The following is a 24,628-nucleotide window of genomic DNA, read 5'->3' as shown; positions in this document are numbered from 1 at the left end:
CTTACTGGTTCACAAACCACTTCCCTGCGGTTAAGGTATCATGGACCATCCACTGATTCTTATTTGTAGCTTCCTTACCACACACACACACACACACGCACACACGCGCACACACACGCACACATTTTTTCAGGATAAATTTTTTAAAAAAATCTGACTGTAAGATTTCAACAAAGCATTTAAGCATTTTGCTTACAATGTTTACATAGTTCTTTCCAGAAAGAAAAGCATAACCATGTGATCAACAGGAGACTCCATGATCAGTGGGAAGACCATGGGTGTCCACCAGCACTCTGTGGATTGCGCTTCAAGATGACTTTTTTCAGGGCCGGTCTTCCTCAGCAAAAAAAAAGAGGAGGCTTGGCATGGATGTTAGCTCAGGGCTGATCTTCCTCACACACACACAAAAAAGATGACTCTTTGGACCTCAGATTCCTTACGTGTCAAAAGATTGATGGGACCATCTGACTCCATTAAGCTAATGTTCTGTGATTCTATGATTCACTTTTCTAGAGGACCCAGCCAAGTTGGAGATTCCCTTTATTTATCTAGAAGATTAAACTCTTTGGATTCTTAAAGGGGTTTTGTTTGTTTTCCTTCACAACCTCCTTCCCCGCACCGTTGAGCTGGGCGAACAGTGGCTAAAAAATGTGAGACATTCCAAGCTAGGGGACTTTTTGGACACAGATTCTGAAACTTCAGTTGTGTTTGGCCAGGCAAAGTGGTTGGTTTTCTTTGTAGGGTATGGCAGGAGAGACAAGAAAAAATGATCTGCTTTTGATGCGTCAGAACTAACCACAAAATAATTAAGCCTACAGTCTAATCTAATCATGCTTTCCTTTATTCACCTCATATAAAAGTCTCTGAACAATGCATTTGAGCAACAATATATAATAATAATAATACTATAACATACATTGTGAGAAACTTTTGAAAACAATAAAATGTCCACCTGAAATAACGCAGTGTTCACAGACATACAAACCCATTGGTCATGCACATTTGTGCCATTTTTTTTAACTACTGAGTCACAATGCTGAACTGAAAGCCTGAAATACATCTTACAAACTGAGACTGAAGCCAGTAAGAAGCCTAACAAGTGTCATCAGAAGCTTCACATTTGCACAATTTACTACATCAGTTCACATTTTATTATGAAATTCACATTGTTTTATTGTTTTCTTTTGTAATTAATTGGAACATTACATTCCTGCTTAATGGCAGGCAGAAGACTCTCTTTGAAATCAGTAGTTTGGGAACACTCAGAAGAACCACCTGTGAGCCAATGTAGTGTTTTTCAAACCGAAGCCACAGCGAGAGTAGAACCCAGTTATCACCCAACTCCCGCGTATACAGATTTGGACAAAACGTGGGTAAAAACCGCATCCCATTGCCCCTCCCCTATCAAACTATACAAAACTAAAAGCTCAGTATAAACCATTTAGTATCTAATGTGAGAATCCTGTTTCCAAAACCGGTTCATAAAGGGGTTTCGCAACTCAGATGGGGGAAAGGGCAGACCCTCCGAAGTAAAGCCCACTGTCGTCCTCACTGGGGAGGGAGCCACATGTCTCTCCGAAGCGATGTTCAGGTTATATAATACACAATACAAAACAAGAAAAGTCGCAACTCTTAGGCAGAGTTTTCTACACAAATTTAACACCACCATTGGCAGGCAATGTTAGATATATAAATTAATAACTTACAAAACATTACATTATATACATGATGTAATAAATACACGGCTATAAACAGAACAGAGGTGTTAATGCAGAAGGCAGTGCAAGAGAAAGACGGCAGCGTTAAATTGACAACAGCGTCACGGGGTGAGAGAGGGAGAGAGGAGGGGGAGAGTGACACGGGGGGTCAGGACACAGCGGGGCACGCTGCCTTATCAAGCAGAATTTACACAGTGTTACTGTGAACAACACAACTACCCCTTCCTACCCCTTAGTTTGTTCAACTTTTTATTCTGTTTACAGTGAAAAAGTGAAACTCTAGAGGAGAAAAAAATACTGTTCAGAGCAGGCGAAGAGAGGCAACAAGTTGGATGGGACACTGGGGGAAGGAAGTGGAGTGTGGTTAGAAGTGTAGCCTTTCTATTTGCAAAAGTCTCTGTAACAAAGTGAAAGATATTGCCCAAGAAAGAAGGAAGACCGTGTTCTTTCCTGTTTTTTTTTTTTCCAGAAAGAGTCAAAAAGTTTGTCAACTTTGAATGCTTATCTGTATAGAAGTTGATACTAAACTCTAGGTATTCAACAGGCATTTTAAAGACGTGAAAATGTTTTACAAAAAAGGCACACAGGTTGGCAGACAAGGGGACAGGTGAGCAGATTTATAAATGACGTTATTAGTCAGTCAGTTCAGTCACTACGGGGGACACAGTCCCAAAACTTAGTGCAGAAAAACCTCTCGGTTTCGTGTCTTCCGTTTTCAAGCCGTGTAGTCGTCATCCGAACTTGGCCTCCAGTACCACATCAAGCTTCAGCTCTCCACCAAGCTTGCAAGCAAGGCAAGTCAACTGTGGAGTTTCCTGAGCTGCACTTTGCTTCATGGTCTTGCACTCTGGCTCCAAACTCAAGTAACTGGAAAGGCCACGTGGCCCTTGTTCCGTGCAGGCCTCGGCCCCCACGGTGGGCTGGCCCTACCATACAGCTGGCATGCTTGTCAAAGGTGGAATGTTCATCTCCACATGGAGAGGGAGATTAGGTGTCGATCGGGGACTTGTCTTCTGTCGCATTGTCTACATCAGTCTCTCCCAGTGAATCCCTGTTTTCTGGATCGATCACACAAAGTGTCTTTGTGCTGCTGAAATAGCTGTGGCCCTCTCCCTCTTTCTCAGGTCCTTCAGAATCCTCCTCTTCGAGGGTCAGTTCAAACTGAAACTTCTCCATCAGGCCCTGGCAGTCTCTGTTCTGCTCGTCCAGTGGTGGGGAGGGGCTCTGGGGTATCATGCTCTGATACCAGTCCCTGTTATCTTCTAGCGTATCCAGAATGTCCTGAGCATCAGGCTGTACCAGGTCTGCCCAGGTCTCCCACAGTGGGTGGACAATGTAGTCAATGAAACCAACCTGCAGAAAAAGAAGGGAACACATCCGTATTGTGAGGGGCTCTTGAAAACCAAACAAGCCATCCTGGTTTCCGTGCAAAGAGCGAGCAACAACAAGCCAAGGGAGACCAATAATAATGGATTCCATTCTTTGAGCACGTACTATATGGTACATCCTGTACTGGATGCAATACGTAAATTATTGCTCTTAATCCCACAAAGGAATTATTGTCATCCACCATTTACAAAGGAGGAAACTAAGACTCATTGAGATGAAATATGTTGTCAGAGGTCACAGAGCCAGAGCCAGTTAGTGGTGGAGCTGGGACTCAGTCCCAGCTCTGTCTGATTCCAAAGCCTGTGTTCGTCTCACTGTAACTGACTACTTTTCCTTTTACGTGTGCCAGATAAGAAGTCTGGATGTAACCCGGGCTGGGAATGACTTTGTCACTACTTGGATTCTGTGAGTCATTCTCTGAAGAAGGAAGCCCCAGGTCTAAAGAGTTCTGACTCAACATTCTTTCCCTGATAACTTTAAAGTATGCTGCTGTTTCAAAATGAAAGGGAGCCGGCCCCCGACTACTCTGAGATTTCTCAAGTTCTGTGGAATGCTTTTAGTTTGTAGATGAGTTTGTAAAACATCTGAAAATACTCGAAGCCCCTAAACAAATAAATATCCCCTCTGTGGACACGTCTGCAATTGTTTTAGATTCATAGGGCACACAGGCATTTCCATCAGGAGAAAGAAGGGAAAATAAAAACTATTAAGCAGTTCCTTTGCTAGTGTTCCTGTGAATAAATATGAGGCTCATGGCTCTGTTACCGTTTGCACAGGGGCTATGCATCCTGCATGAGTCGGCTCTGTGGACTTATGCTGACCTCTCCATTGTCAGACAAACAGGAAACACTGGGGGTGGGGCAGGTCGAGAGAAAGAATAGGCACCAGTGAATGAGGGAGTGGAATTCCCCCGCCATGGTCTGGGGAGCTGGGGAGCTGTGGGGTCAGGATGCAGGGGGAGATGAACAAGCGCAACTTACATGCACCCACGGGACATTCTATACCTATCTTCCCACACTGCTGGAAACTTTTCCGTATTAACATTCTGGGTTTTGGACAGTCATTTAATATATCAAAGTTGTACCATATCAAAGAAACTTAGTCACATGCGACTCTTTTATATCCTTCTATACCTATCTATATATCTATCTACCTATCTATCTACCTGCCTACCTATCTATCCATCGTCTATTATCTATCTATCTACCTACCCATCTATCATCTATTTATCATCTATTCATCCAGCATCTATCTATCTAATCCATCATCTATTTATCATCTATCTATCAACTAATCTATCATCTATGTTAGCTAGCTAGCTAGCTAGCTAGCTGTCTATCTATCATCTATCTTCTTCTAGCTATCTGTCTATCTATCATCTATCTTCTTCTAGCTATCTGTCTATCTATTATCTATCTTCTTCTTTCTGGTGCTTCCCTAGCCTTAACAAACAGAATTCACACTAAAGTCCGGGCATCTCTATCTGCATTGGTTACAAGAACTTGACTGTGGATAATTCAGTTATTTCTCTTGCTTCCACCCACTCTTTTTTCCTCCCTTTTACTTCTTTATGTGTGTTTAATGGATTTTAGAGGCTATTTTCAAGGTGTTTTCCAGGGACCTGAAAAAACAAGTTCAAGGCAATGGAGAAAATTGAATCAGCTGAACACAGTGCAGTCATATCCTTTCTTCATTTGTTTTGCTTCCGCTAAGCACTCAGCACTTTTTGGAAAGTGGCCTCTAGTTGCTTATTTCCTAGGTCCTGGGATGAGAGAGCTCTACAATCCTAAGTGCACCCAGTCAAGGGCTTTATTGCCAGACTACTCAGTCACCAGAGCCCACCTGTGGGACCATGATGTCATGGCACCTGCCCACAGTGATGGAGAGTGAAGAGCTTTGGGCAGAAGGCAGCTGGGTCACTAAGGAGCTGGTGAACTGGACCAAGAGAACAGCTTCTTCACCTGATGCACTAGGGAAATACCTGCCGTGTCTATCTCACAAGGCTGCTTAGAGATTCAAATAGGATAATAGATGGGAAAATGTCTGGAAAACCACACAGAACACCATATAAGCATAAAACATCACTATTGTTAATAAAAGGGCATTATTCCTATTTATTTATTTATGTATGTAGGCATTTGTTTATATTTTGTTCTAACTAAGTCTTTAGAGTATTTAAATTGGCCCTAACTTAATATTATCATGCATTTTTATAGCGTATTGGACTTTTGAAGCACTCTCACAGATTTTAAACTCATTTAATTGAGTTTCTTTAAGAAGCCACAAAATAATAATTGCAAAAGTACTCTACATTGATAGTACAGTGTATGTAAATTGGCGGTAGCAGGGAAAGAGGATAAACACTAACAAAAAAACACTCCAAATGCTTCTGTGATCAAGACCTCGGACAGCCCACAGACCCAATCTCAATCGCGAGCACCTGGCTCAGGCCATTTGCTGTCCTAAAAAAATAACATTTCCTCAGGCCCTGAAGCCTTTGTAGGGATTTTGACACTTATAAGCACTACATACTCTGCAGCTAGAGGCATCTGGAGCCCTATGGCATCGCCCTGCCTCCAGTGTATTGTCCCCAGTCCTCAGCACACAAGGAATTTATAGGCTTGGATACAACCAGAAGATGTCAGCATGTTCTCAGAGGTGTAGACACAATCTCGGAAGGAGACACAGGACAGGGCTTTGACTGTGAGGTAGAAGAGACGTGTGGAAATGAGACTCACTACTGCTGGTGATGGTCGCAGTGTACTTGATTACAGACAGACAGCAAAAACGGGGTACAAGAAACAAGGATGAAGGGTTTCTGGATAAAGACCCAGCTGGGAGAAATCTGGGCGGATGAGATGGAAGAGACAGCAGCATTCAGTTCAGTCAGTTGGATTTGCTAAGGTTATAGACAACTATCTAAACTGCTTGAGGACACACAGTCCAAACTTTGATGGGTTTCTGATGACTGCTTTATCCTCACGCTGTGAAAGTGAATGTAATGGAGAAGGCAAATGGGTCATGAGTATAATGGAACTAAATGGGCAGTTGCTTCCTTATAATGTTATATACAAATTGTGTTAAAAGAAAGGAACTTGATAGAACTCTCCAGTTCTACAATCAGCAGAGCTCACGGAAACTTTGAAAACCTTATGTTAGATACCTGGGATTTTTCCACAGAAGCCGTGTGCTTATCACACATTGGGCTAATCTCCATTCCCCTCTCCCGCTCTTTGTCTCCCTGCTGGAAAAATTCCTCCATGATACGGTCTGTCCATTGCCGATACAATTCCAAGGACTTGGTGGGGTTGCTCAGGTCTGCACAGTGTACCATGTTGCGAAGAACCTGAAATCATCAAATTTTGGAAATCCCATAAAATTAGGTGTAAACACTACCAGAACATCTTATCCCTCTTGTACTATTACACTTGGTACCAAACTCAAGAACATTTCAGTTGCATTTTAATTAGTATGTGTGCACCAAAAAAGCAGTGTTACAACGGTGCTGGCCAGAGTTGGTTTATATACCGTTATAAGAGTCCCAAAAGGGAAAATGTGTGTCTTCTCAGACTGACAGTCATTGAATTTAAAAACTGGAAGGGACATTGGAGGTCAGATGCTGCCATTGTTTCCTTTCCTCAGTTTGGAAAAAATGCAAAGAATTACTCAAAGGAGATGTTTTCATATTTTCCACTTGTGGAAAGAGGAGACCAGCTGATGGCAATTTGTATAAGCAAAACAGACCTAACAAACTTCAAGTCAATGGGATTTATATCCAAACATGAGCTGAGACCAGCAGTCACGTATGCCCTATTACAAAAAGATTTTGCCATTTATTTTTAGAACTAAGCAAGTCAATAAATAGGGTTATGTTTTTTCTCATAAATTAGAGGATAGACTTGAATGTCCATTTTCATTAGTTTATTCTTAAAATAAGCCCAAAGCTGTAGTAGTAAACTAGGACGTGCAAGTAAATGAACTCGTTTATTTTCATTTTTAAATTGTTGTTTGGTTTCATTTGGTTTGGCTTTGTGTTAAATCAAAGGCTTTCATGAAATACCTGGATACGATCCGTATAGTTGTCCAGGAGAAGAACACCTGAACTTGTAACTTTCTTTGTTTCCACCATTGTCTTCAGGTCTGCCAGCAGGCTCATATGTTTGGACATATCAGTTGCTAACACCTGGGGTAAAAAGAAAATGAAAACTCTCAACAAACTCAGCTTATCAGACAGAGCGGAGTTTCTCCTCCTGCAAAGGGAAAAGTAAGTGAGGCTCGTAGAGAGGCTGAAGTCTCACCATGTCGATGACCATTTTCCTGAGTGTCTGACGCTGCTTCTTGGTGAGGTTCTGGAAGATGTCACAGTGCTCTTCCTGCAGCAGCTTGAAACCCACGGCCAGGTGATGGTTCTCCAGCACAGACTCATCGTTATACATCAAGGCAAGCTCTGAATCTAACAACAAGAAAAAATAAAGACTTAACAAAAAGGGGTACAGTTCAAACGTGGGCATTACTTCAACATAAAATCAGATCCAGTTCTCTCCAAATGATTTCAAGAACCAGATCCACATGTCATTTCCCCCGAGAGAAAGAATCTTCCTCGAGAAATTGTCAGTTTCTAAGCAAAAAATGCTTCTGGTAGATATTAGTTCATAAACTTTCTCTTTGATTAAAATTCACGATATTTTGAAATCATTTTTCTCCTTCATGTCAGATGAAGAATTTGACATTAGGTAAGGGCCTTCCCAAGGGGTTAAATCCTATTTTTATCTCAGTTTTTAATTTTCTTTATGTCTTCACATATTTTGTGCTTTGGAATAAACTGACAATGCCACTAAACTTCATCAAATGTATTAAGATTTTCAAACTATTTCACTTTTTTATATGCTCCCCATCTCTGTCAATTGAGTTTTGGATTTTCAAAGAAGATAATGGTGTGAGTGTAAAATTTCATTTTATCCAAATAATGTAGGTTTTTGGAGCTTTCTATAAATATGGTAACAAAACATTAATAATTTTTTAGAATAATCTTGATGTCAAATTTTCTGCCCATATGGCCCAATACCCCAGAAACTGCAATATCTGAACCTAAACTACAGCTTCCAGCCTGCCTTTTACACAGAAGAATCACAGATATCTTTTATTAGGTAGAGCCCTGGTCTGTCAAGAATATGGTCATCAAACACATGAAGCCCCCTTTTCTCTTCATCAAGAATAATGGTGAAGTGATGGCAATACATTACTAATTGCAGGTGCTGTTACTCACATACTATTGCTTTAACTGTATGCTTTGACTTACACCCTCAGCAAATCCCTCAGGAGGGATATATGAAGTCATTTCAGCATTCTTGCCCTGTTCACCCTGCAATCAAGGGCACAGATCTGCAAGCTGGCTTTCTATGTGGTAGGTGGCTGTAGCAGAAAGACCATTTCCAGTGTGAAGCTAACTGGCCTATATATGGATTGACTCACGACACCACGCTATGCCAGCTGATATAACTCATGAGGACAAGTGGTTGCCCAAAGTTTATGTTCTTTCAGTAGAAGAACAATGTAAAGAAACCATGTCCTCCACATCTAGATCACTCAGATATTCTGATGATAAAGTATGACAAGGACTCTTTTACATCAAGTAGCTCAAATATTTCTATAAAACTGTCTGCACTTGATGTTAGTCATGACCACAACAGGATAACTAATATTCTCAGAAGAAAAAGTACTTAGATTTTCAGCATTTAGAAATAGTGCATTAACTGAGAGAATTCACGGATTTTCCTTAGCATGGATAGTAAGCATTTTGAGCATGACAAAATGTTTAAGCATGGCTTGGGATCCTAAGGCTGGATCAGCCCTGAAGGCCGGTGAGGTCATCTTCCCTACTACAGACCAATTCATAATCAAACTCACACAGTTGGAAGACAGCATGTGGGACTTTTAACGACCCTTCCTCCTGAATTGTGGAAACCTATCCCAGTGCTTTTTTTTTTGAGTCTTATTTCTATATGGAGGTTCCCAGGCTCAGATCCAACACTTGGTCCTGCTTCCTCAGTAAAGAGAGACTCTAGTGGGTCATCATGCTCTGTGTGAGAGCCCTGTATAATACTGAAAATCATTATCACATTATTCCCAAGCCTTTCTTTGTCCTTACTGGATAATTCCACATCTGTTACTCTTTCCTCACATATCGTGTTTTCCAAAGATTGAGCACTTTTTATGGCTCCCCTCTGACCCTTCCCAAGTTCTCCATGCAGCTCAAAGATTATGTTGCCAGACTGGACACAGTATCCAGGAAAGGTCTGACCAGTTTGAGTAGAATGAAAGGATTACCTCATTATTACCCTATTTATTATCCATAATGAAAACATTAGGAGGAAAAAAAGCAATGAATCATACAATTATCTCGAACGACTGTTCTGGTGGTGAACTCACTTGTGTTGATGAGAAATTGATTGGAGACTCCAGGATGATCAACGTCATGGATAGCAGCTGCAAAAATGGCGGCCAGGATTTCCAAATCTGTGAAGACGGCCTGCAGAGTAGAATGAGCACGTTTAACGCCTTGTCCCGTTTGTCTGTCCTGTTTATTCAGTTTCATATTAAAGTATCCCATTTCATTCTTGTTGGGAGAAAGATTGTTTGTTGATTTATATAATGTCTCAACATACTAATTTAATTAAATGTAGATTCTGTCCATCATCATAAGGTGTCTTGTGTGAAAGGGATAATGGCCAGAGCCCACGCCCACATCAAGCCTACAGGCTGAGGCTCAGAAAGGCACAATGCTCATGGTAAGTGATCAGATGGTGACTGATGTTTGTTTCTTGGATAAGTGGTATGGCAGGATGCTGTTACATGACACAAGCACATACAAGTCAAAGAAACAAGTCAGACTGATGCTGCTCTGAGATATAACAACCTTCACAGGTTTTTAGACTGAGTAACTTAGAGAACAAAGGCCCAATTCCAGATTTCTAAGACTGGCAATAAATTATTTCCCAAAGCTAAATTTGTAGTGTGGTCACAAGCTTTCATATATTCATTCCTTCAACACCTATCCACTAAATGTTTACTATGGGCAAGATTTGAGAACATTTCTAAGAAGTGAAACCTAATGCCCCACGGCTCAACTCCTTCATGCCGTGTCATGAGGACCCCACCCCCCGCCCTCACTTGAACACAGTGATTTAAACCTAGTATTTATTTAGGTATATATTCCTTCTGGCTAAAATTTCTTTCTCTGGCTGAAAGGTCTGTGCTCAGCCTCTGTGATTACTTAAATCTTCTGATCCTTCAAACGCCAGCTCAGTTTCCACCTCTCCCATGAAGACCAACCTAATTACTCAAGGATACATTGAACTTTGCCTTCTCGAAACATCTATCTGTGGCACTCATGGTCAATTTCCGGCCACACAGTAGGTAACAACAGTGGATAGTTGATAAACAGTATTGGCCCACTCTATGATACTGATACAGAACATAAAAATAATCCTGTTTCCTCCCTTCAGGGGAATAAAACAGCCTTAGTTTCATTGCACTTTCCCAAGTCTCCTTGGATTTCATTTCTCAGAAATTAGGGAACCCAAGCAATAGAGCTGTAGTCAGTTGACTCTTCACTTTCCAAACTGAACCTGCAAAGGTGTGTCTAGATCGGGCTTGGCCAATCCTTTCCTGCAGGGAGCCTGCACATTTTGGAAGTACCTGAACATCAGTGCTGTCTGTCAAAGAAGAGCATGGCCTGCTAGGCACATTGGCTGCTTATATTGGTATATACAGACACATTAATCTGTGCCAGAAGCAGTCATAGCCACCTTCTAGATGCAAGATGGAACACTGTCCCTCTTTGCTTCACATTATTACTTCCCAAGTTCTAGATTCTCAGTTGCTTTTCCTTCAACCCATAGAAACAGTTTTATGAATTCTTAGAAAAATAAGTCTATGGATGCTTGCTTATTCCTAACAGGAACTATATAGAACATTTTATATTATATTTCTGTGCTATCCCTCACAGTACCTGGGATGGTGAGGGCAGTTCAGATCAGTATATGCACATACTATATACAAGATGCTCAACTGGACACTTATTAGATAGTAGAGACACAATGAAAAATAAAGCACCCTGTTAATTGCTTGATAATTAAATAATTTTTCAATTGTAAGAGATGTAAAAGGAAGGTTATTCTGATAATAGAAAGCAAAGTAGAAATGTCCTCCATTTCTATTAATAACACAATTGATAGATGCTATACATAATAAAGAACCTGTTCAAGTATGTACAATCATCTAATTGTACTATTTCTGTAAATACATTAATTTTGTATGGCACTTTTTAAAGAGGATGAGCAGGTATGCATAGCAGATCATAACTACTCACATCTAATGCTGGCGTAGAAAGAAGAACATGGGTTGACTGGGCTACATCAGCAGCGTGTAGGCTGTTATGATATGCCACGTCAGAATGGTAATGGTCTTCTAAAGTCATCATGTAGGTTACAAATGTGTCAGATGAGATTTTGAATGTCTTTAGGAGGTCTCTTTCCTATGTAGTAAAATGAATTAGAAAATAAATAAGTGGATGTCCAAAAATGAAGAAAAGCCAAATCAGAAAAGTAAACTGGGATGGAAAAAAAATCATAAAGAGCCACCCAATTGGATAATCATCATTCACTACTGTTACTCACCTGGAATATAGCATACATGATGCATGTTAGCGGTCTATTGTGTGAATATCCAGCCACATTGAAGATGTTAAGGCCCCATTTGTTCAGGTCTTCTAGCTCCTGTAATCAAAATTGGAGGAATTTAGGAATGAGGACAGTTTTGTTAGCATGCCTTATTTTTATTTATTTTTTGGACAATGGTGGCTAAGTCTTTAGAGTATTTATTTAGAGTGTTTTAGTTGCATGAAAATCTGAAAATGGAATGGCCTAGGAGGTCGAGTGTCCTCTTCATGCTAGATCCAAGTTCCTGTATATTTTTTCAGAAAAGGGAGAGTGTGTGTCTTGTCTATTTATAAGTGTAGTTGCTGACCTATATTTGCCATACATCAGTCCTCAACCAATGTTGCTTTCAGAGGTAGCTGCAAGTGATTAGAGATCACTCTGGTTCCATATCTGTCTATTTCCGTCACTGCTCACTGGCTCACTGGTAACAGCTAGAAAACAGTCTCAGGAAGACTCCTCCGTCCTTTGGCTATTATCACTGAAAGCTAGGTCAGGAAGACTCAGCTGCTAGAATGTGCATAAGTCAAACTCCAATTTAATGTAAAAGGTCATGAAGAATGCCAGTCCCATATTATATCCTAGAGCTCCTGGGCCGCACAAAACATCATTCAGTCCTGTGTTGTGGGATTATTCCAAGATTATCTGATTGAAGGAGCACTTTATTCCAATCTTAATTATTGCACAGAGTAAGGGATCCAGGCTCTCCCCAGAGGCTTGGCCCACCGTGTAATCAACCTTACTCTAATGACACCTAAAGTTCAGAATTCCTCACCTAATGTTCATTTGCTTACAACAAGTTCATTTCATACTCTCACGAGGCTGAGAAGACCTCAGCAGGCACCTTGCACAGTATCCTAGAGGATGTATGAATTATTTCTGTGCCTTCTTCCACTACTGAGGTTTGGGCTCAGGAGTCAGTGCTGTCAATTTCTCTCATTTCTTCTCTAGCTCTGCCAATCAGGGCAGATTTTCCCACGGGTCCTTAGCATACAGTCCCTGAACTATCCTCTGGGATTATTCAGTCCTGCCTACTGGCCTCTCCTTGGATTCTCCCAACTCAAGACAAAAAATGGTCCTTTGGTATAGAAAAAATCTTTAGGTGCAATGGACAAAGAGACCGCATCAGCTTCCTCCTTGTACAATTCAATAATAAAGCAGAAGCCATCACTACTATTTCCTAGTAGGCAGTTTTGGGCATCTGCCAGCTATAAAGCAGAGAGCTACATGCACACCCCCCAGCTCATACATACCTTGGCCAGATGATCTTCGTTTTCCGTGTTGACTCCAAAGCGTGAGATGCTTGTATTGTTTAAGCTTGAACTATGCATCAGTTTTTTCACTCCGCTTATCTGTGTCATGAGCTGTTGCTTTTTCTTTTTCTCTCTGTCTTTCTGGGTGGGAGATGGAATCTCCACGTCATTCTGCTTGTCTGCAACAAAGGGATATGTTTTTCAGCCCATGTGTGCCAAAGAGAACACACTGCAATATCCAAAAGGACCTCTAACGATCTGTAAGGGATTCTGCATCTTATAAAGGACTGTCACGCATTATCTCACTTGATCTCCAGGACAATCCTATGAAGTAGATGGGGAAAGTATGAGAATTTTTTGCTCCGTTTTATTGCTAAGCAAACTGGGGACCAGAGGAGCTAAATAAGTTGTCCAAGAAGTGGCAGAGGTGGGACCTAATCGCAGATCTTTTGTTTGCAGTGTCATTTAGGAGAATTACCCTTATGCATTTTCAAGGTGGGGCGTCAATATTTGGCAATAATTGATTAAATTGCTTAATAGCTACTTCATTGAATTAAACGATATCCCGTGGCTGAAAGCGTTAACGCAGTTTCCAAAAGTTCCTACACTGATCTCTGCTTGTTACAGTGGAAATTAGTACAAAGACAACTTCTCCATTTGAGAATGACATGTTACCAGATGGCACGCTGGGATCTAGACCATTTGCTTTCCACTCTTGCAGATGATGGCGGAGTCACATGTTCTCCCCAGAGACCTCCGCCCACTCCCAGAGCCCTGTGGACAGCTCATCAAAGCAGAGCAGCACAGGGAGACAGAAAGCAGCCATCATTTATGCCTCAACACTGGGCTGTGGGCTGGAGCAAGGATATTTTCTCTGCCTCGAATCCCAGCTTTGTCTCCAGGTGCCCACCAGCCCCTAGACTCATCAGCCTCTCACTTTTGCTTAGGGAGGAATTTTAGCGGTCATCTCAGTTAGTTTAGGGGTTTCCAGCTGGGTTCAGCATCAGACGCACCCAGGGAACTTTCGAAAAATACAGATCTATGAGCCCCAGCCGGTCCCACCGAATCAGTATTTTTTAAAAAGCTTCCCAAGTGACTGATGATCAGAACCAGGTTTGGGAATCAATAATAATCCCACAGTCTCACTTTTCAGATGAAGTCAGCAACTTGCCCAAGCTCAAAGGGCAATTTATTCAACAGATATTTATTTTGCAACTACTGTGGTTCCAGACACAGTGACTTAATAGCACAGAACCCAGGCTGTGAGTTCCTGTTAAAAATTTCTTTCCAGTCTCACAATTTCTCGCAGAAAAACTATACACATTATATTTGAAATTACTTTTCTCTATCATTTCACTCCTAATAATTGCTACTTTTTGCTAAATGAAAGGCCACAATAGCCCCTGCCTTTCTCCACCACTGTTCTTCCCCACTCCTCAGGGCTGGTTAAAGAGGCTGTTAGAGGCTCCTACCCACTGCAGATATAAAAACCCTTTAGTGGGATTAGCAGCTTTTTCCCTGTGTTTAATTAAAGATTCCCTGCAACTGTGAGTAATTGAGCTGAACCGCTACTGTGTCTGGAACATGACAATAAAGAAGCAAGCCATTATTTGCAGAGTGCCAATTTGATGTTAATAGGTGTTTCCCTCTGCAGGCATTGGGACAACTGATAGGTTTCCCTATTCTGAATGTCCTCTTAAATGCTTAGCCAGCACATTGGCAATGTGGAAATAACCTGAAACACAGACTCAAGGAATCAGCCAACACGTAGTGAATTAACATTACAGAATGGTCAGAACGCAGCTGGGAAACACTGGCCAATACAAAACAAACAAAAACACAGATGCAAAAAATGGTCACGTCAAAATTCCGGTAATGGCATAATTCAAGGTCCTTCTCTTGCTAGATCACAGCATTGAGCCGTGCAAAATTCCTAAGTTCTTTTCCTTGAGTCTTGAAAATTCCATGTTCTAGCTTTTGAGACAGTAAATAGGGGATTTAAAAAGGATGATTTTTCTCTGTTTGGAAAAGCACTAAATAAATTGTAATATCACATCTAAATATCTTGCTTTGTCTCTGCTTCCTCCTTGCAGGTCCTGCTCTACCTCCTCTGGTACCAGCACCCTGGAGCCCAGCATCATGGAACAGCATCAAGAAGCGCCTGCCCTGGTACCTGCTGTCTCGCCCACCTTTCGGCTTGTCCACCTGGACATCACCCTTTTAGATGGAAACCACATATGTTTCACAGATCCCTGGACACATGTTAGCACTCAATGACTCTTATTCAGATTTTGCTCTTCAAATGTAACTTAAATCACTAAGGTCTGCTCACTGTGCTCACGGAGATGGTTGCTGTGCTCTGATGAGAGCCTTTTTATAGGACTGGAAACTGTGAATGAACATCCTGTATCTGGGACGTCATCTACTCCGTGCTCCCATTTCACAGATGAGGCAATTGATACATCTTCTGTTTATACAATGGATTTTCTTCTCTCTCTACTTTCCCAAGAATATTTAAAATTTTCATGTGTGTCTAGTCTGTTTGATTGGGATTACCTCGTGAGTGTGCACACACACGCTCACATTCACACTCACTCTCTCACACTCACACACTCTCTTACACACACTCACATACACTCACACACTCTCACACACATACTCTCATACATACATGCTCACACTCTCACACACACTCTCTCACACTCACTCACACTCTCACACACACACTCTCTCACACACACACATACTGCCCTTCTAATGCAAAGAGTCTATAAGGAGTGAGATTCTAACAACCTTCCCTGGCAACTTGTACTCGATAACTTAATTTTTGGAATAATGAGATGTTTTCCTTACGAGATGTGCCTAACTAGCACATGGAGCATTCAAGAGAGAGTTGACATTTGCCTGTTCTTGAGATACAAAGTGTTGAGACTGAGAGCTCATCTTTGTTATCTTATCAGCTTTCTCTCCTGGTAGGCTTTGATGATAAAAAAGATTAATTAGTATAGTAAAATATTTTTGTTGTCCCTGGGAAGTGGATGGTAAAAGAGACAAGGCAAGAGGCCTGCTTAGGAGCAGCCTGGAGGGTTAAGGGCTCGGGGACTCCATGCAGGTTCACTCTAGTGAGAGTCTCTTCCGAGAAGACAGACAAGCCCTGGTATTTCAAAATGCAATGTTTATGAAAACAAAAATGAGTTCTTGCATTTATTGCTTTTAATCTTCTCTCCCACACTCATTAACCTACAAAATGTCCCTACAACAGTCCCCAGCTTATGAAAAATAATTGGGTGTTGCACAGAACAGAGTATGTCTGAGGTGGAAGGCGGAAGATGCCTGTCTTCAAAGGAATACAGGGGGAACAATGGGGAAGCAAAGGACCAATATGTAATGCTTTCTGCTCGATTAGATGCTAGCTACTTCTCGGAGCTAGGACATGTGAAAAACTCTTCTCCTTTGTTCTCTGACAAAGGTTGTCACAAATGCAGCTGGAGAAAGCCAGGTGCTGCAGACACCCACATACTGGGGACAGTTGCAAGGGCACTTGTTAATCGTTCTGGTGCCCATCGCGGCAGAGTAATGCCATGAGCTTTGCGCTAGGCTGATCGAGGAGTGATCTGCTGGCAGCAGGAACTGCTTTGGTATTAGAGAATTAGGATTGATTTTTTTAAATAAAAGCAGAAGAGGTATGTGTTTCCAAAAGGCACCAAGGCAAATGCTCACTGATTTAATGACGTGTAGCTATGGCAAAAAGAAGGGAGGTGTGATGTTCAGCTGTAAGAATAGGTCATTTCCCTAGAAAGTAGAATTCTATAAACAAGCATAATTCAGTGGTAATTAAGTCAACAGAATCGGAATCTAAATGCTACCCTTTCACTTTGAAGCACAGATCTGCAGATTCTGCAAGCCTTGAAAGAAAAATATAGTCCTAATAGGTTCATTATACAATAGAATGGCTTTAAACATGAGATCAGAAATCCCTAGTAATCAAACAGGATGTGTGACAGTAGTTGAAGATCATTGATGCAAACCTTTTCCGTCAGTGTCATGTGTTAAACACTAGCAATGTGACAACAGAGCATAATAGATAAAGCTTCAGATTGGGAAGATAACGATGCTGCTTGCAGAAGGCCAAATCTTTCAGAGATGTGAGCATTCTTTTTCCCCTCTTTATCTTTAAGAAATAACTTAGCAAATCAACAGTCAAATTATTTCCAAAGCTTATTCTCATGGGCCAAATCACCATACAGTTATTCTCCAACCTTACCTCTTACGAACCACATAAGAGGGATCCTCTCGCTCAAAGCCCAGTTATTGGAAGAAGTTAAAGAATACCCTGTCAGAGGAGCCAATGGAGTCGTCCCCAGGGTTTGGAGGATCGGAAGCCCCCTCCCCCACCCCGTCACAGGTCTCCGCAGAGATGGAAGTGGGTGGGTAGATAAGGGATGACCTGAGGTCCAAATAAACACAATTAGCCCATAATAACCTTCTGTTTTGATGAGTATTTTCATTCTTTTCTTTAACAACTTCCTGCTTATTTTTTTCACCCTAAAGGTTGTCCTTAGTTCTTATTTTAAATGGATTTCTTTTCTGTGACTTAACCCCTTTCCAAACTCACATAGGGATGTCCCTGATGGGTTACAGAGATTAATACTGAAAAATCTCAATTATGGAACAGGTTTCCCAGTTAATATCTTACCTAAGAAAGTATTTGAAATGTATTCGGACACCTGGTTCCCTGATCGGCTCATTTCTGAGAGGTGTGTCAGCTCCCGGTTCAGCATTCTTTTGAACTGTTTATGAAGAACAAAAATGTATTAACCACCTAAAAAATAACAATTTATCACTTTAGATGTTTCCAACTTTACTGTCTAAGAACCAAGAGATTGGATGAGCAGATACCATTAGATAAGTGAAAATACAATACCCTCCTAATGTGAAATTATTCCAACGTCACCTCAGGAAAAAAGAGGTTTCCTTAAGATTTCTTAGAATTAACATCTGATTTCTTTTGAGGATGCAAACATAAGAAAAGGAATTTTAATATAGGTTGAGATAATTTCACTTGAAAATGTAACTACATTTTAAAATACATTTATTGGAAATTAGCTATAAAGAGTGAAAGGAGATTATATGCAAAAAGTTTAAGGGAAAATGAAGGAATAAAAGAAGCATCTTTTAAAAATAGAGTTGTTTAAAAAAAGGATTAAAACACAGCACAGTCTATATAAATACAATGTAATATAACATGCCCTTAGTTCACAACAAGCAGCCTCAGTGGGCTAAGTGACAACAGAAATTAAATCATTACAGATGTTTTCAACTTCACAGAAAATATACAGCTGTAAGTGTTTCACATTCTATCAAAGACACATAACAGAATCAAATTAACCCACCTTGATGTAACCCCAAGAGACAGATAACAAATAGTTTGCCTCAGGCATTTTGGAATGCTCTCCTTCCACAATCCACAAATCCCTTTGAAAGAATTCACAGTTCTGAGAGCAATCTCGAAAGGATCGGAAAAGCCTTGCAGATTCAGTGGTAAAATAATCAAAACTTATAAAAGACAAAGCCTCCAAAATTTAGGGCATTTTCTAATCCAAACAAAGCCCATCTTCGCACTCCATTCTTGCAAGAAGCCTGTGCTCCCTGTCTCTTTCCTGGCAGAGACAGTAATGAAATCAGGAATTGCACGAAGGAGCAAGAGCCTGTCCAAATGCATTCAGCTGGCTGGTCTGCAGCACTTATGAATTATGAATAGTCCTGGTGGCCGGAGGGGTTTCCACTCTAGATTAGTCCTGCTCAGCTGAACTCTGCAAGGAAGGAGCAAGTCTTCTCTCCTGAGGAGTTGCCAGGCTGGGAAATACAACCATCTTTTAAAAAGGAGAAGATTAAAATGGAGGAAGCCCCATCAATATTTCAGTAAATCCAAAGTCGGTACCCTCCCCCATTTCAACTAGGTGCTCTTAACCCTCTCTCCACTGCAGGGACCAGTGCTCTGCAGATGCAGCCTCTGCACAGAGCTCAGCCACTCAGATGGTTTCAAAGCGATGGTACGTTTGACTAATTTACTTTCTGCACATTAAAAAAAAAAAACTGGAAAAAGGTTAGAACTGTGGCTGTTTTCAGACTATGCTTTCAGAATACAGGAATATTTTTTTAAACTAGCTTTCTGGGGGAATTTTTTGCATACCAACAGTGTGCCAATGCATTCAGCCTTCTTTCACAATGAAACAAATGGGAATAGAATTAACTTATTTCATTTTACAAGTATTTCATATGCAGAGTGCAATTTTCTGCACTCCATCAGCTCATTAATATGCATATTAGATTGCATTTGACAAGGGAACTGATCACATCTGACCTTTTGATCTCGGATCTAGAGTGTGTTAAGAAATACAAGGTATCATTTGCTGCATGAATGGTGAATTATTTGGGTTATGAGTGACTATGCTGTTTTGGTACTTTAGTGTTACATCTTCTAATTCACATTAGAAATATTTAGGAGTTAATTTTTATTTCGTTTTAGCAATCTAGGGCATGTTGAGAGAGCCATTCCTTTCCTGTAGTCTCTCTCTCTCTCTCTCTCCTCGTGGTCGTTAGAGACGGCACAGGCAGGAGGAAGATCAAAGACTGGAACCCTCACAGACTGTAGTGGGATTCCCTACCGGCCGCCCCACTCCCCTCCTTCTCCCTCTTCTCCATTGCTCCACCCCTGGGTTCCCAGGAGTTCAAGTGCAGCATGCTAAAGAAATAGCGAGCACCATGGCAACAGCCCCCACACGCAATTGGCTCCCTTTCCTGTGAGGCATTCCCCTTTCAAATGAGCATCTCGAACAGACAATGGCTTCACTTCAAGCACGCAAGCCCCCATCACGCCACTGCCTGTGCCCAGGAGACCAGGTCTTCCGAGGTGAAGCCAACTTGACTCAGTATTGCTGCCCGCGGGGTCTCTACACTATGCATTGTCCTCAAAGAGGCATAATCACCCTCTTTCTGGGGAACCCTGCTTGCGTACGTGTGTGTTTTCCCATGATACAATATGTTAGAAACAGCTAGTGCGTTATCCTTATTGAGTCTGCAATTTTGAGCTCCAGGTGAATTGCGTAAGTTCCAAGTTATTTATTTTTAAGACGTAACTGCTTGGTCATAATGTTCTCTCATTTTCAGTTCTCAAAAGACAGGCACTTACTCTAAAGTCTTAGAAGCTGGAAAAGACAGGTTTCTATGCTCTGATTGATCAGTTGAATTTTGGCAAAGAAGCAAACTTTAGTTGGAGCACTGTAAAAACATCTTGTAAAAAGCATCAAGACAGACGATTTCTTTAGTTATGTCTCTGTACTAGACTTAGCCAAATGTAACATTCAGACAATCATCCTCTTGCTGGCTCCTTTGTTCTCTTTGAAATATTTAGGAAGATTTTGGAGTCAATCAGGTTTGTACTAGTTCAATAATACCATTTTATCACGTATTTGATAAATATTTATTGAATACCTCAAATGTTCCAGGCAAAGCGTTGAAGACATAGCATTAAAAAAAGAAAAAACAAAAACCTTTTCACACTTTTAATCAACTTTCATCCTAGTAGAAATAGTGAGATATATTAGGGCATGTTAGTTAACCACAACAGTTAACAGTCTGGAGAGGGAGGGGCCAGTTTTTTATTAGCCATATTGGTCCTCCAGCTCAGAATATAGAAGCAGGTAGAAATTCAATCATAAAAGGATAGGAAAGGGAAGACTTTTCTTCTTACTTTCTTTCTATCATCTCCCATTGCCACAGAACCCTGCTGGGATACACTGTCATTCATTCCCAATGTGGGAGCAGGGAAGCGGCTCTCAGCTATAGGGCTGAGAATGAACCAAACCCCTCACTTTTCCTGCATAGCTTACAGAAGGGGCCAGTGTACTCATGTAAGTAGTTAACAGATGAATACCACTGCCTCTTTCTCATGCCTAAATTAGTTTTCCTATGAGGCTTTTGCTAAGGGCATGGCAATGCTACCAAAAAGCAAAGTCATCTTAAGGCAACCATAAAATACAAAACACGATGAAGTACGCAAATGGAGGTCACTCAGTGTCAGAAATCGACCAAGTCTTTTAAATGTTGCTTAGCAACAACTGTTGGTTTTCCTCCCCTGTAAGGGAGGGCCCAACCACACTGACTAAGGCAATCATTGCTCTCACCAAAAAGCATTTATGAAGGGCCCACTTATGTTGGGCTCTGTCCAAACTAAGGAAGGCAGATATGGCCTTCAAGGAGCAGACTCTAGTAATGTAGAGTACAATCAGCATGATTAGTGCTGGCCTAGGTGACGAGACACATCAAGGGATGGAATAGATCTGAATTGTGTTTGAGGCTGAGGCGACAGTTAGGAGCTCAGCTTAGCTGGGTTTTCAGTGTCTGATTCCCATATGGGAGTTGTTACTGTGGGGCCAGAGGCAGCCACGATGTAGCAGATGAAACTTGACTTTCATTCTCAGCTTTAACAGTCTTGCGAAGTCACTTCACCTATCATATATAAAATGAAAATGATGCATGATTTTAGGGTCTCAGCCTGAACCTGTCATGATTCTATGATAAATTTTGTGGCAGCCTCCTACAGTTTGGACACATTATTTACCAGTAACTAATATTTCCCAGAAAACAAAACTCTCTCAGCACTACTGAGAAAAACAACCCAAAGTGGAAATGCTTCAGACCATAAGAATAAGTCACCAACAAAGGAAGAGAAGTATTTATCATCTGTCCAGAGTTTTATATTCTAAGACTCTTGGAGTCTCCCTGAATATTTTATTGAGTTGGGTGTTCAGTCCAGACAGGAAGGTAAAACAGCTCCTGAGTGAAACTGTGTCCCAAGGAGCTACTGGATTGAAGGGAATGGACATTACTTACTTTATCAAATGCAGTAGAGAAATCCACAAACAGGAGCACACTATTTCAAAGATAAATGTGTCTCCACTACCTAGTGTACACAGATCCTAGTTTTCTGTTAAGAATCTGCCTTCACAAGAAAACCCTGTTAGAGCCTACCTAGAAATAACGTCCCCAGAGAAAATGGCCAAAGCCCCTTTGCAACACAGACAAGCAAAGTTTGTGAATGAACTCTTAGTAACACAGATTCCTCCAAGGCTTCCTTCAGCTTACGTCCAGCACTAGGTTTGCAAACACTGTTGGAAATAACAGTTATTTTTTGAAAAGGGAAAAAGATATTCTCTATATAAATGATTTGATATTGTTTGTCTAGAATATATCTTTTCTATAAAATCAAACGTGAATTTTTTTGAATAGGCTACATTTAATAGTGGGAAGTTATTTAAAATATATAGAATAGCAAAAGCTGAAATTCAATTACACTTGATATGAACATTTTGTTTTATGGTTTCAACTTTTCTTTAGCTTCAGCGCTACATACAGAGATTATTTTCGTCTAAGCCAGTTTCTTGTGAAGTAATGGAACACGTCACCATTTCTCTCCATTTCTCATCAGAGGACTAGTTTGAGCTTTGGGCGAAGATCCACAGGCAAGCTAAGAACTCTCTTGGTAATGAGTTCTGAGTTAAATTAATCGCACGGGAGGGGTGGACTAGACTGATCTCAGAGATTCACCCCAGTTCTAAAATTTGGTAATTTTATGTTTCTAAGAATAAAACAATCCAGAAGAGTAATCATACAAGGGGCTGGTCCAAGCAATGAAAGACCTACTTTTAAGAATAACTGGGCTTGTTAGTTGGTGACCTGGAAATCACTTAGGAGTGAATCCCGAGTGATCAAAAATATCCTTCAGCCTATGAAAGACTAGATAAAGCAGGCGCTTTCCTCTTGTTGATCACTTGACAATGAAGTCAGTAGATGAAAACTGTGCAGATGAAAAAAAAGATGCCAAAGAGAGGAAGACAGCCCCGTTGTTACCCTTGTGGGTGGCCGTCGACGCAGGAGCCCATCTGTGGGACAGGCGCCTTATTGTGTGGGATCTTCCTGTTTTTGCAGCACAAAGCAACGGCCCAAGCCATTCAAGTCACAATGACTTTATTAGGGACTAAATTTTGACTCATATTTTACCCTTTGTTAGTCATAACTTAACAAGAATTCCCGGGAATCAGGAAAGTTGAAGGGGCTAAAAATTCTTCCTGAAATCAGAGAATGCTAGTAGGGGGAGAAGGAAGTTGAAACTGTGGTGAAGTTTAGTGAGAAATGGAAGTAAGGAGAGCTTGTCTCTGTCTCAGTTCTGGCACTAACCAGATGTGTGATCTTGGGTAGATGAATTAACTTCTTAGCACTCAGTTTCTTTAGCTGTGGGCTCTGTTTCTTTAGTTGCAAAATGGCTAATTTCTAAGGTTCCTTCTGATTTTAAAAAACTGCTTCTTCCATACCCTTAATTTTGCATGGAATGAAAGGAAGAATCAAAGAAGTGAAGGACTCTAATTCCTAAATACCTACACTTTCCTTTGAAAAATCTGATTTAAAAAACAACAACAAAAATAGGGATATAGTGTACTTGCTCTAAAACCTTTTACCAAGCTCACAATTTCCACAATTCTTAACATTTCAGATTATCTGACAATGTGCATCTCTTGTCTCCTCTTTGTCTTGCCCTATAGACTCTATCACCTGTTTGAAACTTGACGTCCAGTTTCTTTAATGACTTGTCTGTCTTATTATAGAGGCAAATGCAATTGAACTGAGTGGGTTGGTAACAGGGTTAAGGAAGGAATCACATGCCATTGTACATTAATATCTACTTAACTAGAGGCTACAGCTCCATGACAGGCCATCCTGGCAAACAAGTTCTGCTGTATTAATATCTGGAGCAAACCCCTGGTGCACCAGGGAATACTATTGGGCCATCTTTACTGTCCATCCGCCAAGTCAGAAAGAAACTCATCTAAACATATTAGAATTGAGTGATTCTCTTCTTAGCTGCTCAGTGATGTTGTAATCCACAATAAATAAGTATATAATGAGAAACAAGCATGAACATCTCTACCGTAATTCTGAAACAAAACATTGGCATTGATGGTGAAGCTAAAATAGAATCAATTCCACCTGCTGGTGAGAGGACAAGTATCTGCTCAAGTGACATTTTAAAAGTAGAGACAAACCACTAGTGCTTTCATACAGGGAACTGAAAAAGAAAATCAAGAGAATTTGAATACAACTTTGAATATAACTGCTCTATAACTTGAGACTAGGTCTCGAACAGCTCTTAAAATTATTAGGTGTTTCTTCCTACCTATCTATTATCCTCTTTGCTGCAGTCCATTTTTCTGAGAATTTCTGAAAACTTTTCAAGAGGAGCTATGGCACACATTATTAGGATATTAAAGAATCGACCTTTCCTAGACCTAAAGTAATTCCCATCAGAATGTTTAGAGAAATTGCTCACGACCTAACATTCCTCTAACTCTGAAAGTTGCTTCACTGTCACAATTAAATAGACAAAACACACTATAACTATTTATATCCAAAGACAAATTTTCACTATGCATTTTTAACTATATATACATATGTATTCACACACTGTATTTATAAACTATACATATTTATATAT

At 40.7% G+C, this 24,628-nt stretch overlaps 1 protein-coding gene across 1 annotated transcript in view; it reads right to left on the bottom strand.

Annotated features, from left to right (window-relative positions):
- Positions 1 to 818: 818 nt before the first annotated feature.
- The window catches only part of PDE4B (phosphodiesterase 4B), a 329,084-nt gene continuing 305,274 nt past the window's right edge, over positions 819 to 24,628 (bottom strand). Inside the window, exons 7-15 of the mRNA XM_058538245.1 lie at positions 17,774 to 17,867; positions 13,078 to 13,256; positions 11,786 to 11,884; positions 11,479 to 11,643; positions 9,537 to 9,636; positions 7,406 to 7,560; positions 7,168 to 7,290; positions 6,271 to 6,453; positions 819 to 3,071 (exon numbers count right to left, since the gene is read on the bottom strand). Coding sequence (XP_058394228.1) covers positions 2,706 to 3,071; positions 6,271 to 6,453; positions 7,168 to 7,290; positions 7,406 to 7,560; positions 9,537 to 9,636; positions 11,479 to 11,643; positions 11,786 to 11,884; positions 13,078 to 13,256; positions 17,774 to 17,867 — 1,464 coding nt within the window. The 3' untranslated portion in view covers positions 819 to 2,705. The remainder of the gene's footprint in view (positions 3,072 to 6,270; positions 6,454 to 7,167; positions 7,291 to 7,405; positions 7,561 to 9,536; positions 9,637 to 11,478; positions 11,644 to 11,785; positions 11,885 to 13,077; positions 13,257 to 17,773; positions 17,868 to 24,628) is intronic.

The sequence above is a fragment of the Diceros bicornis genome, chromosome 4 (assembly GCF_020826845.1).
Source record: "Diceros bicornis minor isolate mBicDic1 chromosome 4, mDicBic1.mat.cur, whole genome shotgun sequence".
Classification (NCBI taxonomy): Eukaryota; Metazoa; Chordata; class Mammalia; order Perissodactyla; family Rhinocerotidae; genus Diceros; species Diceros bicornis.
Note: the sequence above shows the minus strand (reverse complement) of the source record. Positions and strands in the feature narration are given on the sequence as shown.